Source organism: Scomber scombrus, chromosome 14 (assembly GCF_963691925.1).
Source record: "Scomber scombrus chromosome 14, fScoSco1.1, whole genome shotgun sequence".
Lineage (NCBI taxonomy): Eukaryota > Metazoa > Chordata > Actinopteri > Scombriformes > Scombridae > Scomber > Scomber scombrus.
Window position 1 is genome coordinate 12,860,927 of NC_084983.1, and position 16,593 is coordinate 12,877,519.

The 16,593-nt window shown below is 38.6% G+C and overlaps 1 protein-coding gene across 1 annotated transcript in view; it reads left to right on the plus strand.

Moving 5' to 3' along the window:
* nrxn2a (neurexin 2a) overlaps positions 1-12,495 on the plus strand; it is a 93,747-nt gene extending 81,252 nt beyond the window's left edge. Inside the window, exons 16-20 of the mRNA XM_062432629.1 lie at positions 2,716-2,887; positions 5,737-5,826; positions 7,210-7,538; positions 9,582-9,660; positions 11,479-12,495. Coding sequence (XP_062288613.1) covers positions 2,716-2,887; positions 5,737-5,826; positions 7,210-7,538; positions 9,582-9,660; positions 11,479-12,281 — 1,473 coding nt within the window. The 3' untranslated portion in view covers positions 12,282-12,495. The remainder of the gene's footprint in view (positions 1-2,715; positions 2,888-5,736; positions 5,827-7,209; positions 7,539-9,581; positions 9,661-11,478) is intronic.
* Positions 12,496-16,593: the final 4,098 nt, after the last annotated feature.

The window sequence follows — 16,593 nt, forward strand, 5'->3', positions numbered from 1 at the left end:
ATCAGAAAAAAAAAACCTTTTACTATTGTTTTTATTTACAAGGTTCCTTTTATGTTTTCCATACATACATTATCACTTTGCTGAGTATGATGAGGAGGGGGCAGGTTTATAATTCATGTGGCAATAGTAAAGATTACACGTCTCTGTATTTCCCACACTATCGAGACAAGCTCCCACCTTGTATTGAGAAGACGATATCCGGCAAAGAGAAACACAGCTCATCTGTCCACTTTATACTCTTTTTAAGAATATATCAGGTAGCAGCAGAGTGTCATTATAGATTTGTCAATGTCCTCCTCTTTCTCATCTCATCACAGATCAGTCCTTATAATAATACCACATCCTTTTTGTAATGAATTCTTTTCAGCTAATATGAATTAGAGTGGGCTGCAATTGAGTTGAGAGTTGAGATCCCACACTGAAAGCTCCAGTGGGAACAGAGAATACTCCAAGGAAACGCTTCCTCCAACAGAGCTGTTGTTCTTGTCAAAACAGCTAAGTGGGAGACTGTCTAACCAGCTTCATACCCGAAACACACAGGAATCAAGTAGCCACTTGCAAAAGAAAAAAAAATGAAGTGGAAAGGCCAAGCTTTTGTTTACTCAAACTGGAGAGCAGCAGTTTTGCTTTGCCAGCTGTCAAAAGGTGCTTTGGGACTGTTTTGCAATCATGCTCTACGACTGCAAAATAGAAACGACTTCCCTGCTGAAGCCTTCGGCAGACTGTTCTGGCCTCAGAGATGTTAATTGTTGTCCAGGACATGGACTGAATTTGACCTTAGTTTCCTAATGAATACTCATGGAGTCACTTCTTGGGAAGAGTAATTAAACCCTGAACAACCAAATAGCTCTGCATGTAAAGAATACAAGTAGACACGGACATTCCTTACAAACAATATAAGAAATATTATTTACATATAGATTAAAGGTTATAATATGGTTTCTTTTTAATCATAAAATGTGACTTTACAGTGTGTTGTAAAATCCTACTAACTCCCACTAACCTACAACTACACTGACTTCAATTAACTCACAGGTTCATGAAGGGAGTGGTTAGACATTTGTCATGAAGGAGGTTTCATCTTCTTTTTGACATGTTTGAATTTCTTGTGTCATAAATCAGTCAGACAGAGCTGCTTCCTCTTGGTTACAGGACAACTCCTAGTGATTGCTGAGGAAGAGCCGTCTCAGAGAGCTAAAGACACTCTGCTGACCTGCAATGTGAAGACTCAGTTTAGAAATAGAGCTCATTCTTATAAATTAAGTTAGAAGTCAATTTCTCTTCAAGCTTTAAATATTATTAATGGGATGTTCAAGGTCTCTGAAGACACCTAACATATATGTCCTTAACACCAACAGTGTCAGCATGAATAATTATTTTCTAGAAGGATTTTACATATAATTACAGGGTGAGAGCAAAGCTCGGAGACAGGTTTTTTCACACAATAGCAGCCACCATCAAGGCAAGAAAAGATATATTTCTGACTTTATATATTAATTTCTGGTCTTTCACTCAATAATACAATATTGGAAGTATGGTGAAAGGGAACTATGACTTATATTAACTTGCACATATCGAGGAATTAGCTGTGGAAGAAAGTAGTCCTCTGTTCAGTACAGTTATTACTGTAAAGTCTGACAGTCCAAATGTGATGCAAGACCCAGTGTTGGAGATACTTACATCATGCCTGCAAGGCCAAAAATATTGTGCACATCTTGTGCCATGCATGACCTGCAGGATTTCATTTCAATAAAACACTCCACCAACCAATTTTAATGTTTACTTCTTCACTGGAGGAAGGTGTTATATAGTGCAAGTCGCTGCTGAATAAAACCCTGTAGACCTGCACAGCTGAGACAATTATGTGGGGGTAAACTTCAAAGCCTAAAAGTCACTTATTATAATTATTAGATCATGGTATTTAGGATTTACCTTCCTGCACAACATGCTATTCTGCATGTTAGACAGACTATACAACAGACACTCATTTCATAATCACTTGAGTGCCTGTTAAATGAGTTCCAAAAGGTGCACTGTTATTTGGTTTGCTGACCTTTACTGCTCTGCACTTAATGCTGAAATGTGTCCTGTTTTGTTACTATAATTACAGCCAGCTGCACTGTGACTATTTGTAATTTTCATCATAGTTAGTTAACAGTACAGTAGTCAGCAGAGGATACAACAGGTAATGTTGTGCCCCTGCTGATTGTTGTGCTGTTTTTCGCAATGTTTCTTAAAACAACATTAGCTCTTTGACCTTGTGTTGCATTTAGAGAAACTGCACGGCAGTGGATGTGCAAAGTCCAGACAGGCACAGATATCCAACACAGTTTGTTTCCAATGTTTCTTATTAGCGCCGCCCAAAGGCTGGCTTGGGAAGCAGATTTGACCTTTGAGGAAGGTTGGCAGGAGCAGGGAGAGGCTGACAGGGAGAGAAGCTAGTGAACCAAAAGAGAAACAGCAGGATTCTGTCAGGAGTGATCCGCATCAGGAAACCTGAGCCGGCTGCTGACGGGGAATGGTGCTGGACCCTAAAGAAAGAACTAAACATACTGCCCATGTCACAAAAGATCTGCTTTTACTGCTTAAGCAAGGTTGCTGTCTCGACAACCCTGAAGTAGCCAAAGGATTCCTCATACACAAACTGCTCTTTATGCATGAATATGGCATAAAAATGAAAAAAAAAAACACTCGTTCTTTGTTTCCCACCTGTAGGATCAAGGAAAAATTGGTGTTATCTTCAATGTGGGGACAGATGACATCACCATCGATGAGCCTGCTGTCATAGTAAATGACGGCAAGTACCACGTTGTGCGCTTCACACGCAGCGGTGGCAATGCCACACTCCAGGTGGACAACCATCCAGTCATTGAGCGTTATCCTCCAGGTAAGACTAATGGGAGGAACTATGTACTTATATAAAGACATCGCATGGAGCATCTGGACTAGAGAGTGATAGAGGACTGCATGTCTGCCTATAAAGCACTTGAGCAGTTGTGAAATGTACTGTTCGCAAAAAAAAAGGCTTATGAAAATGGCCCAATGGCTCATTATTAATTCAGCTTTCCCATGGCTATTTCATCACTCTATAAGCTATCTATTAAGTTGCCAAACACATACAAGTGAACACTTCCATACTGCATAAACAGCCAGACAGTTTGAGGCAAATGTATCAATTTACAGATTATTAGACTAAGTATATCTAGCAGTGAAGGAATTTTCATCAGCCGCTGTCATTTTCACAGCCCACTTGGCAAAAAGGTGGGAAAGGGTGTAGGAGATGAGAAAAACACCCTCACTTAACAGTTAATTAAAGCTGCTTTTTTCTCACCCTTCCTCTAAAATTGGCTTTTTGAAAGTTAGTTCAGACATATGTGGTTCAAGTGAGCCTAAAAGGCCTACAATATTTGTTCATGGGTAATCCACCAACCTCTGGTCCAGGTCTAAAGAGACAGTATTGACTAACCAGGGTCTCATCTAAAATACATATTAATTCAGAAGATAAATTCTTGTTGGCATGAACAATTTTGTTGCGATTGCGCTTTAATTTAGATTTCCCTGCCCCCTGCTGATCACTAACACTTGAAAATGTCACATTTACACAAACAGATTGATATACTTAATAATGTATAACATTATACATTCTATAATTGGAAATATATGTTTATGACTCATAGCCTTTGGCAAATTCAAATACATTCATGTTGTATATTTGCACAAAGGCGTACAAACAAAACAAAGTCCACAAAAAAAAAATTCCAAACACACAAGGAGAAGATATATCTGGCAGAAAGTCTGTCAAGATTGAGACAAAAATTCTCCGCAAAGGTTTAAGGCTCAGTTATATACACACAAATTTAACGTACCAAGACCAAAAATAAAAAAGTAAAACAAACATACAGAATGTGATCACCACCGGCTGTGCTTTAACTTGCTCTGAACCAATCCACCAATTCACATTATCCAGAACAGGTGCACCAGCTGGCCTAGCGAGAGGAAACCAAGTCCCCTCTCTGCCTCCAGCTGGTGCTCAAAGCACACACGCACATACCACAGTTGCACGTAAATCAAAATTGAGTAATGGGAAAGGCCATGCATGTGTGCACTCTTTGTCAGCTCCCACTCAGTAATCAGCAGTTTCTGAAGCATTTCTGATGTTAAATGAGTAAAGCAAACAGCAGTAATCATAAACAACTATGATTTTGCAGTAAAGGGAGTATACATCAAACAGGCTTACAATTAAGAGAATAAAGAAACATAATTGATCTTTTTTATGTTTTAAATGGACATGAAACAACATGAAGTGAAGTGCAATACATCTTCCAACATCTGTGTGCAAAAATACAAGGGTGCTGTCTGCAGCTCTCTAAAGGCTCAATGAATATGCAGCTTTACTTATATCTAAATCTGCTGTATGTATATTTAAGCTTACAGTAAAGAGATAGTCTACATAAGCTTCACTGTAACTGTCATGCACCATCATGTACTGTGCCTCCTTTTCCATGTTGCTCTGTAATCCTAATCCTTTTTGTACATTCATTACTATCCCATGTCCAACTACAGGGCTGACTTAGTATTCATTTATTTTTCTGTTTATTTACATGTTATTAAAAGTCTGAAAAATTAAGCATATTTTCAGATAACCTGTGATTAATAAACATCAAATGGAACAACAATCATAACTCATGTAAACAAGAATTTACTAGTCAGAACCTTTTGGCTCATGATTGTGAGAAATTATTCAGTGCTACATCAGTACAGAACTGAATGAAGAGTATTTATGGCATTAATATTAACTGGGATCTCCTATTATCCAGAAATTTGCCATTTCATATTCTTTAACTTTTGATCATGTATTTCCTGCAGTTATTTTCATTTGAATAGTTACTCTTGTATCGTTGCATGTGTTAAAGAGAGAGCTGAAGTCCTGCCCCACATGAGACCAGCCTCTGTCCTCTTAGCCTTAATTACACAATGTAGTTTACCTTTTTTTTTTTTTAAGGGATCTTTCCGAAATCAGAAATGATGTATTTGTGCTCTCTGTTCAAATTCTAGGTTGTTTTACCGCTGGACTTGTTAAAGTCTGGAAGTCTTCTACAAAGACATACTGTAACACAACTGCAACTCCCATGAGTCCTTGATGTAGACATGTTGTCAATGTCTCACAGGAGCGGCTGTAAAAAAAACAAAAAAAACAAAACAAAACACATCTGATATCATGCAATACATTATAAAAATATATTGTGGGGTGAGATTTTGGCTCTCTATAAGTCAGTTTGAAAGGCTGAGTAATGTTTCTGCTTTAACTACAGAATATGTATGAGTGTCTAAGTGTGACAACCATTTTCCTGATTGTCTTTGTTAAAGCGCCAGATTTTCTGAATGTTTTCTGTCATGTTTGCCTAAATTAACCTCTTTTTATACAGTACATAAAACGATTTTACATTTTACTGTAATTGGTTTTTACTGAAGATTATGTTTTGCTTAAAAAATAGCTGAATAACACTAACTAGTGTAGCACATCATAAATAGCCTAAACATTACTCTAATTAGCATTAACATTGTTACTCTTAATAACTAGATAACACTAAGTAAAGCTCAAGTTTCTTTTTAACTCACAGATGGGTTAAAATTGATAACTTGTTAAACCTGTTAGCCATTATAACACTGTTTCTAACCCTGTGATCTTTCAACTTGCAGACTTTAACCTTTAATCTCTCTCCAAATTCTTTGAAGGACACTATGATAATGAACGACTGGCTATTGCTAGACAAAGAATCCCGTACAGACTTGGTCGGGTAGTTGACGAGTGGCTACTCGATAAAGGTAAAAATTAATTGATTAATTAATGAACCCTTGAAATAACTACTAAACGACTTGCCTACATGAGCGATGCAGTGACAGAAGACAAGGGTGACAAGGATCAAGTGCTGTTACCCAGATGTATACTTCCCATTTAATTGGACTTCATATTGGCTGTGAATTTTGATGGCCACAAAGGGCTGTCCAAAACACCTGTCATAAAATTCATAGGGGTATAGCATACTTGCCATTTATTCTTTGTCACCCTTGCAACTTGTGTAAAAGCTGCACCCTTAACAAAGATTTTAAACCAATGAACTAAAAGCACATAACCCTTGTCTAACCCCGTATCGTCCCTCTTAACCACTGTGTGTAATTAGATACTGTGTGTAATTAATCTATTTAAAAATCATTAAATGCTGTGTAATGAAACTAACATGTGACATGAGCTGACCAGTTCTCGTCCCTTCTAAACTGAAAGATTAAACCTCAACACCTGGATGTGTTCACATCAAATGAACACCCTCCTCCCTTCTGTTCCCTGCAGCCTTGCATTACCTTACCATGCACGATAATGACCATCTCAGAATCCCGGGCTGACATTTTTTGCTGCGACAGAACAGCCCTGACAGGCTGTTAAAGTAGATCACTGTTTGCAGCCATTAACTTTGCTAATAAGTATTCTCCTGAGATGGGCCCATTACTGCAGTCCTCCTCCTCTGATGTAACACTGCTTATCAGTAAAGCTGCTGACAATGGCGCTGGTAGATATCATTGCCCCTTTCAGGAGGTGAAACAATTGGACTAGGGGGAAAACCAGAGCAAAGCGTGTTTTAATGGCCTAATGGCTGATAAAGTCAGCAAGGGGAGGGGTGTTTAGCTTATATTGTCATTTAGCTTTACACAATCTAAAGCATATAGTAAGAAGACTTCCATTTTAATAATTCGCCCAGTCTTGTTAGAAGAAGTCATAAGATACACATCCCTGCACCATATATTTTTGAGTAAAGAGGGAGATAAATAAATCCTGGAAAACATCTGTCCCTTTTCCCCACGGACTCTTTGCTAACTTATTCGGAGAGAATTCTAAATGACTGTCTGTCAAAACACGTAAATAGACAACTAAATATAATCTTTCTTTTTTAAAAGCCTCCTCTGGTGATTGTAACCTGCATGTGTAAAGTCTGACTTACAAACGTATTGCTAACTAAGCTTTCCCCTTTAAAGTTAAAATCGAAATCAAATTTTAAACAAATGACTAACTATAATGTCTATAATCACTAAGTCCCACCTGGTCCAAATTATGTTCCTGTGCAAGATCTCTGATATGACTTCTCTATGTCTACTGTACCTTGCTCTCCCTTTTTCTGTCTCTTCCTTCCTCTTCGTGTCTTTGTATAACTTTAGGGAGACAGTTGACCATCTTTAACAGCCAGGCAGCCATTAAAATTGGTGGTCATGACAAGGGTCGACCCTTCCAGGGTCAGATTTCAGGGCTGTATTACAACGGCCTCCAGGTGCTCAAACTGGCAGCAGAAAATGACCCCAGTGTTCAGGTTGAGGGGAACCTGCGTCTGGTTGGGGACTCGCTGTCTGTGCTGACTACTGACACCACCTCAGCCACCCCCCTGGCAGTGTCCGATATGTCTACCACAATCATGGAAACCACCACCACTATGGCTACTACCACCACCCGCAGGCAGCGCTCACCCAGCTTAAGGGAGAGCATCTCGAAGGTCAGAGAGTGTAAAGGAATATTTGAGGAAAATTGGATGATGATTAATTAACAGTTGGGAGTTAATTGGGTTGTAACTTACATGAGGGCTATTCATAAAATCAGTGATTGTTGGCGTTTTTATGCAATCTTACCAGCACACCGTTAAGTCATTACTTTTCCAGGAGGAAGAAATTATTGGATTTTAAAATAGTTTAGCACCAGAAGGCAATTAATACTATACAACATGTTTGCATTAAGTCAGTCTGTAGAGACAAGGGGCTTTGCATAGTATTTAACTACTTAACTTAACTCCAAGGATTTACATCAATATTTCTTCTTTTTGGTATTGAAAATGGTTCTGTCTATCGTGAACACCCACATCAAATAATAATGATTAAGAAAATGATCATGTTAAGACCTTAAGAACAAAAAAGGGAATTAAAAATTATCATCTATTTTTTATCATACACACACACATGCATTATGTGTCATTTGGTCTGTGTATTGAATTTAGAGGCCATCTATCGCTGGTACAGTACATTTGAGTGCATTCTTAATTGACTCAAGTGATATTAAAGTTTTACTTACCAATTCACTCAGTAAAAAGGGCAACATTGAATGATATGTTCTATTTCATTATATGTAAGTATTCTAAAACAGCTTTAACCCTGGGTCTGACCACAGAATAGAGTTAAGGATGATTTTATCTTGTATTAAATGTCCTGTATGCGTGTAAAATAACACACCTGGATCCTTGATCCTTATTCTATCTCACTTTTTTATATTTTGTTCACACTTGGAAGATGTCTATTCATGTTGTATTAATACATGCACTGAACATATCTTTGGTTCCTCTCTACACTGCAATGACCATGGCTCTTAACTCTGGAAAAAGAGCCCTAGTTCTGTCATTAAAACTGAAACATTTTCGTGAAAGTAAGTCTTCATATTGGCATCTTCTTCTTTTTCTAAGGCTTCAAATTTCCCCTGAAAGTCTCAGAGAAGGATTAACTCTGATGTTTATTGTGCAGGGGTTGAATTGAATATGAGCACTCTTCGGCAAAGAAGTCATTCTGATTTTTTATTGGTAATTAGACAGAAGTTGCTGTTAAGCTTTAAATCAAAACGCAAGCAATCTCAAGCAATAATAGTTTCTTTGAACATGTAACAAAAGCCTGTATGAGACTTTATATATTTCTAATTGCAACACCCATCACCACTGAGGACACAAATGTTTCTAATACATCTAATACATCATTATATCTAATACACTTCTTTGTAGAGATTGTACACAGTAAGTATTAGAATAAAATACTACTTAAATCAATTAAAAAACATACTGCACATGTCATCTTACAACAGGCTTGATTCCACCATTTCAAATGATCTGATTTATAGTACAAAAGCTGTAAAGCTGCCAAATTGGAAGGATTTCAGCAGTTGTACTTGGAGTCCTGAGGTTTCAAAGAAAAGAAAAAAGCCACCTGCCACTCCTAATAAAAATACAGAGTGCATTTTTCATTACATTTCTCGTCTCTTGATTGCCTAAAATTGCCTTCTCTGTATTTTCAATTTATCCAAGTAATCCATTAGTGAACCATCTATTCCCCACTCTGCTCAGGTATTCTGAGTCCACTGTGCACCCTAAAATCCAATTTAGACACACTGAAGCATGATTTAGCATCAGAGAATTTGTTTTTGCAATATTGAAATAAAAGAATAGTACACAAAGCAAATGATATCGAATTTAATGAAACCACTGCATAGCATTTAGCCCACTGAGGATTTGCTTTCCACCAGTAGTGCTGTTACTTTGTTTGTAAACACATAAAGTGAGCCAAAGGATAAAAAATCAGCTGCATATGGGCCCATTTTGGATTTGAAGTCTTACTAGTGTTGCTCCAAGCCAAAACACTGAAGTACAGTACAATGCAACACACTGCAGATTTTCCAGCCAGTAAACACACACACAAAACAGTGAGCACAAATCTGCATGATGGGAGTGTGTTGACCGTGTATGTGTTAAGTCAGCTAACGCATTTCATTTCCCATCCAGCCGCAGAACTCTGACGATATTTTGGTGGCATCAGCTGAGTGTCCAAGTGATGATGAGGACCTGGAAGAGTGTGAACCAGGAACAGGTGGGTCAGCCATGGCAAAAAAAGATGGGAGTACTGCTCTTATCAAACTATTAGTAATGTCACTTAAAAATGTCAGAAAACTGTAACTTCAGGCAGCCAACATTTTTTTTAAACTGTTCAGTTCTCCATTTCCAGTCATGCCATGTTTCTGCTAACATAAACTTGTTTATTAAGAGATCCTGTCAAACAGCTCTCCACTTTCAGATATTTGCTACAGACTGCAAACATAATTTGATTCCATATATGAGCTTTTAAGTCATGCCTGTAACCTACTTAAATGGATGGAAGGAAATCATTATGAAGTGCACTGCAGTCATTAAGAGTGGCTAACAGTAGACGGAGGATCGGTTGTTTGTGATAGAACAAGCTTGGGAACTTGAGAAGAAGTCCACCCTTATTATGGCTCCTTCAATTATTAATATGACTTTATCAGAATTGTTTGTTGTCAACTGGCCTGGCAAAATGTGACTCAAATGATGATGCAAGAAAACCACAACCAAGTAAACAAGCTTCACAGGCTGAAATATTCCTTCACAACCATACGGAAGACTTTCTGACCTCAGACTTAGATCAAAGATAAAATGTCAATGCATGGCATGAGAGCTCATATATATAAAAGAGAATATATCATACATACAGGTGGGTGACAAATTAAAGGAAAAACCAATATCAAGTGACATAGTATGGAGTCAGGCCACCACGAGCCTCCAGAACAGCTTCACTGAACACCTTCTAATGAACGCCATTCCTTCACAAGATGATCCCTCATTATACAACTTTTATTTAATCAGGTAATCTCATTTAGCTCAATATCTCTTTGCAAGAGAGACCTGAGTACAGCAGACAAAAAAACCCAAATATAGCCAGGCATAAAAAAGGACATATAGCATGAAAGACAGTCACAGACATCACGATGCTAGTTTATATTTTGTCATTTGTATATACGTTAATCCAAAATCTTCCATAGGTGTTCAGCTGGATCAGAGATCTGGTGACTATCAAGGCCATTGCATTTTATTCACATCATTTTCATACTTACCAAACCATTAAATGAGCCCTGGTGCACAGAAGCATCTGCATTTGATGTTTATTCTCTCTTCTATTTGGGTTTTTCCTTTCATTTGTCCCTCATCTGTATACATATTTATAACTTAATATGCTTGGTGAGGAATGTATATCCCAGTAGGTGATTAAATATATACAGTATAGGGCACACTGGTTGCTTTCACACAATATTCCACATGTGATACGAGATTGGTTTCTACACAAAATAACTCCTTTTTTCTTGTCACCCCTTACGTCTGCCTGCAGATGTGCATATAGTCACATGACAATTTGATTTACTGTTCTTTTGTTTGACGTGTGGTCTGTTTGTTACATGCTCTTCATTCAGCTGCCGCCTTTCATGGGTCACCTTGTATGTTTGTGTCTACATGTGAGCTCTTTTGTGTTCTTGCTGTATTGCATTTAAGTTTAATTATGTTACATATTCTCAATCTGCACATTGACTCCACATGAGAATCAAAAGCTGCACACATCATTTGAGAACATCACAGTGGTTTTAATTTGTTTTTCTCTTCTTGTGCCAAATGTTGGTGTAAATAACCTCATGCAGTAATATTGAAATCAGCATAATATGTGCTATCACTTTAAATAATATCACTGATATTATAGATAATATTAGTTTAATTCCTCAGTGCTATTCTACATAATGAGCAGATTCTGCTTCTACTTTAATGAGCGCAACTGTTTAACCAGAATTTTGGTTTTAATGCTGTTCTAATTTAGGATCCCCTACCTCTTCTGTTTCTTTTCTAGGAGGTGAATTAGTGTTGCCTATTATAACAGTGGATTCCCTTGAGCCCCCATCCATCGCCACCCGTTACCCCGTCATCCCTCCTCCCCCTACCCTCCTATCCCCACTTGAAACCACCAAAGAGTCCCTGATACTCCCTCCTCACCCTTCCTGCCCCCCGGACCAGGAGGACTGTGGTGACCCTGTGGAGGTCTCGGCCTTCGGCTCTGGGGAGATGACAGAATCCGATGATGAGGACTTTTACAATAAAAACTCCCCTATGGTCACTGACAGGACAGTCCTTCCTCCACCACCCGCCGCCGGTGAGGGTGGAGTCCAGAAACCCCGCCCCCTACCTCCTTATGTTCCCACCACCAACCCTGACCAGCTCCATATTCCCGCAGGCAAAATGAACACCCGTGACCAGGTGCTTCTGCCCCCTGCTCCTCCATCATCCCGAAACACACCAGGACTAACTTACCCCCCCAATTTTCCCCATGTGCCCACAGCCAACCCCACAGCCTCTGATGAAAAGAGCCTACCAGGCGCCGTGGAGGTGATCAGGGAGTCCAGTAGCACCACGGGCATGGTGGTTGGTATTGTGGCTGCTGCTGCTCTCTGCATTCTCATCCTCCTTTATGCCATGTACAAGTACCGCAACCGGGACGAGGGCTCCTACCAGTCAGACCAGAGCCACAATTTTGCCAACAATTCCACTGTAGAGGGCAACGGAGCAGTGGTCAAAGACAAAAGCACACCAACAGCCTCTGTGGCCAAGGCAATCACAAAGGGCAAAAAGAACAAAGACAAAGAATACTACGTCTGAGAACAGAGAAGGCGAGCACAGGCATGTGGACTGAGACAAGAAGATGAGAGCTTTTGTTTCGCTCCCCCATTTTGTCTGGTCGACCATCAAAAAATTTCACAGGCCACAAAAGAAAAAGAAAAAAACTGTACAAAGCAACTGCATCTTGCTTTTAACAGTTACATTTCCCTCAAAAGTCAAGGTTGCCCAGCTCCTAATAGTGATGAAATCCTCATCTATGGCACGTGACTCATGCTCTGTGTCAACATGTGCACTCAGTCTGCATTCACAGATTCTTTGTGTCATTTTTATGTTTTTTACAAGCTAGGAAGAGGCATATCCACTTTGGCTTTGTATATAGCATGGATATGGTACAGCGAAGATGGTGCTGAGAACATCCAGAAAGATTTGCCTAAATGTTTTCTTTGTACTTTATTGTAATGCTCTATCTCAAGTCTCAATGTCCCCATTATGATATATGAGGCAGAACAGGTCACTTATTGAATTTTTATGGTAAATGAGCAGAGAGCACCCGAGTAATTCTGACTACACTCAAAACGAAAGCCTTCATTCGGATAAGACATCATCTCTGCAGCCTCCATATTGTGTTATGTGGGTTAATAGCTCCCCAGTCACTCTGCCTCTGTCCACAGGTGATGGTATTATGTTGCTGTTGCAGTATCACAAATGAAGCATGATATTTAGCTCTCCCGGTGAAAAATACAGGATTTTAAAGGGATTATAAAATCACTCAGCATACTCTGAGCCAGTGACCTCATAGTATGATGGATCAGAAACGTTTTTTTAAATGTGAGATATCACAGTCAGTGTGCCATGCCATTCCAAGTAGGGATAATTGTGAAAAGGTCAGTCTACACCAGTGAAGGTATTTATCTGTAAACATTGCTTGTATGTACATATAGAGGTTAGCAGATTGAAGAAGCACTGTGTAAGCAGTGACGAAGAACGGGTACGAAGAAGAATCAACGCCCAAGATGTTCTGCCCTCCTCCCCCACATATTTCACAATGACATCCAAAATGCTGCAGCCCAAACTTCACAGGAATTTTTGGAAACACAGAGTCACGTGATTGCTTCTTGGAAAGGGAGAACCAACTCACCTCACCAGAGGCCGCTCTCACTCCTGATCTTTCCCTTCCTTGAAACTGTCATGGGATAATTCAAAAGCACACAGAAATGTAAACATATCTTTGAGACATAGATATTCCTTGTAAAGCAGCCAAACATGTATTGTTTTTTCTATCAGTTACTAAAAGACTATTCTATGAGATGAATAATTGAAGATTTGTGAATTGTATTGATATTTCTCTGATATTTCGATGTATCTTGTTACCACTACTCTTAACACGTTACATTTTAGATTGCCTTTTACTTAAATCCAGACAAGAAGCACACTCTTTCCTCTGATAGCTGCAAATATCTTTTGTTTTTGCATTATTTACAGTTCAGATTATGCAGAGAAAAACACAAGGATGGAACAAACAAATGTTTTGTTTTGTTGCATTGTGCATTTTATATGTGCTGAATCTGTTACTCAATGGATCTAATAATATAAAGCCATTTTTCTCTGTTGAGTTATGTCTACATTTACTTATTCATGCTCTGTGATTTCATGTTATTTTTTATGAAAGTGCCATTCAACATGAGCTGCTCAGCGCTCAGAAAATATTCCATTCCTCACTCATTGCTATTGTATAGTGTTCATGTGAAATGGATCTTAATATGTGTACAGAACGTGGATAAAGATGAAAATACACTTGATTATATACTTTGTACACACCTGTTTTGTGTGTTGCTTCTTGTAGATTCACATAGCATATGCACTTTATTGCCTTTTATGATTGGTTGCAGACATTATAGTCATACTAGTCTCGCGATACCAGACATCAGAGATCTTCCCGTTTAGAGACTGGCCTGTGAGTCCAAAGACACACTTTAATCAATTTCTAAGTCAGAAGAATTCAGAATGAAGAAGACTGACATTAATTAGGATTTCAGGTAGCAATTATAATCTAAATCAGGGTATAAATTATGTGAACACAAGTGACACCCTCATAGCCACACCAGTCTGGCCAGCTGCAGTGGGTATAATAATGATAATAAAACACATTTTCAGTTAATAATGTAACACACTGTACTGATGGCACTCATCTAACTATTGGTGGTTAAGCTTTGAGAGTAAGGAATCTTTTGGGATGAAAAGACACACAATGAATTCACAATGATGTAATTTTACAAAGGTCACACTTTGCTAACAAGATAAGCTAACATGTTAAATATGAAGAAACAGCATTTCACACAAATTGCAGGTCATGATATGTTTTTAAAATGCCTCTTACACTTGAGTTTCATCATCATCTATTCTCACTCTCTTTCCTCTCTTGCTTTCTCTCTCACGCTCTCTCTCTCTCTCTCTCTCTCTCTCTCTCTCTCTCTCTCTCTCTCTCTCTCTCTCTCTCTCTCTCTCTCTCTCTCTCTCTCTCTCTCTCTCTCTCTCTCTCTCTCTCTCTCTCTTTCGGGTGCTACCCTGTTCTGGCGCGTTAAGGCCTGCATGTCCAATATATATTATAAGAAGAAAGTGGAGGGGGTTTGTGCACCTTACTGTATACTGTCTAGTTCAGGGTTGCATTAAAAAATAGATCTCCATGATTTCACTGAGGCTGACGTAGACACATGAAGCTTTCAGGAAATATTTAACCAGTTTAATTCCTGTTAGGGTTGCTGGTGATTCACACCACGCAGGGAGACAGGTTCAGCTCTAGCTCATTGCCTTTTGTTGCAAATGACATCATTTGTAACCAGGCCTGAGCTTGGAGACTACAGATTTTTAGGTAGGAGAAACTTGCACTGTGGAAGAGTAGCAGTCAGTGTTTTCAAGGACTGGAAGTCATAATATTTCAGTTTTTAGCATTTCAGCAGTTAATTATTTTACTAGGTTATTATTCTATCACAAAAGGGTGATATACTGTATCTATACTGTACCTCAGCCATCATATAGCGTGACTTACTATACAAATAATGACACTGACAATTAGTATAATATAACTTCAGTCTATAGCACATTCATCATTTCTTTCATAAGTGCTTGTGGTTCACTATGTTAAATTATTAACACATGTATTGTTTGATAAGAGTAGTAATATCCAAATATCCCAAAGTATTGGAGTAATTCATGAGTCCTGGTCGGTCCTGGTTGACTTGCTTATTAAAGCACTGTCTGAAACATCTTCAACCATTTTGGATAAAAACAAAAGTCTGCTGTAAACTCAACAGCAGGAACATTGTTCTGTGTTGTTTGACTACCCCCTGCTGAGAGGATAAGGAACTGTAGGATGGAGTTGTCCACATCACTGAACACCAGTCATGTGAAGCACCAAAGCAGCCATCAATATCTCTATGAGAGCATGTGAGGTTTATTATAAAAGACAAGAGTTTATAAGGATTATATTTCAATCCAACATGGTCACCCGTCCCATTTATTTGTTTGAGCTGCTGTGACTGATGGAGAATGACCCTGAGGGCAAAGCTAGGTGTGGTGTCAGTACAGGTCTAGCATAGGTGAGGACTGATTTGTGCTGACATTGGGCATCAAGGAGGGTGGTTACAGGATATGATAAACAACTGCTGAGCATTGCTGAGATGTCTCATGCCTGATTGAACAAAACAGCTTTGACAAGAGAAGCCCATGACGACCACCGTGACATATCCACTCTGACCTCCCTTTGTTCCTCTAATATCCAAGCCAGGTTTTTTTTCATACTGTAAGTATTTTCCCTGTAGTTTAAAAGTCACATCAGAGCCTATGTAATGCTGAACACAAAACTTAAGGTTAAATGTTAATTCAATTATAATTATATAGTTGACCCAAAGCTGAAAATGTGTGCATACTGTTGTTGGAGCCTATGAAGTTATCACGAAATTATATTTAACTTTCCTGAACAGTTATTTACTATTTCTCAGAAACATGACACCTGTGGTTATGTAATATACTGTATGTATGTAGTAGTAATTAGTCATTTTAGTCTCTGTTAATAATTTGTCTCTGATTCCGACTCTCCTGTGATATTAGCTCATGTTCTTTCCTTTATTCTGTATACATCTCTGTAGAGGTACTGTAAGTGCTTTAAACAAATGTAAGAGGACTGGTAGTACATCTGTTTTTCCAATATATGGTACATACAGCAGGCTGGAAAGTTTCCAAAGCTCTGTGAGGAAATTTTGACTTGTTTTTATGCAAGATATGAGAAGTGTTGTAGCTTCTTACCCTTAAAAGTTTGGTTGTTTTTTTCACTGACAAAAAGCAGGGCACAACA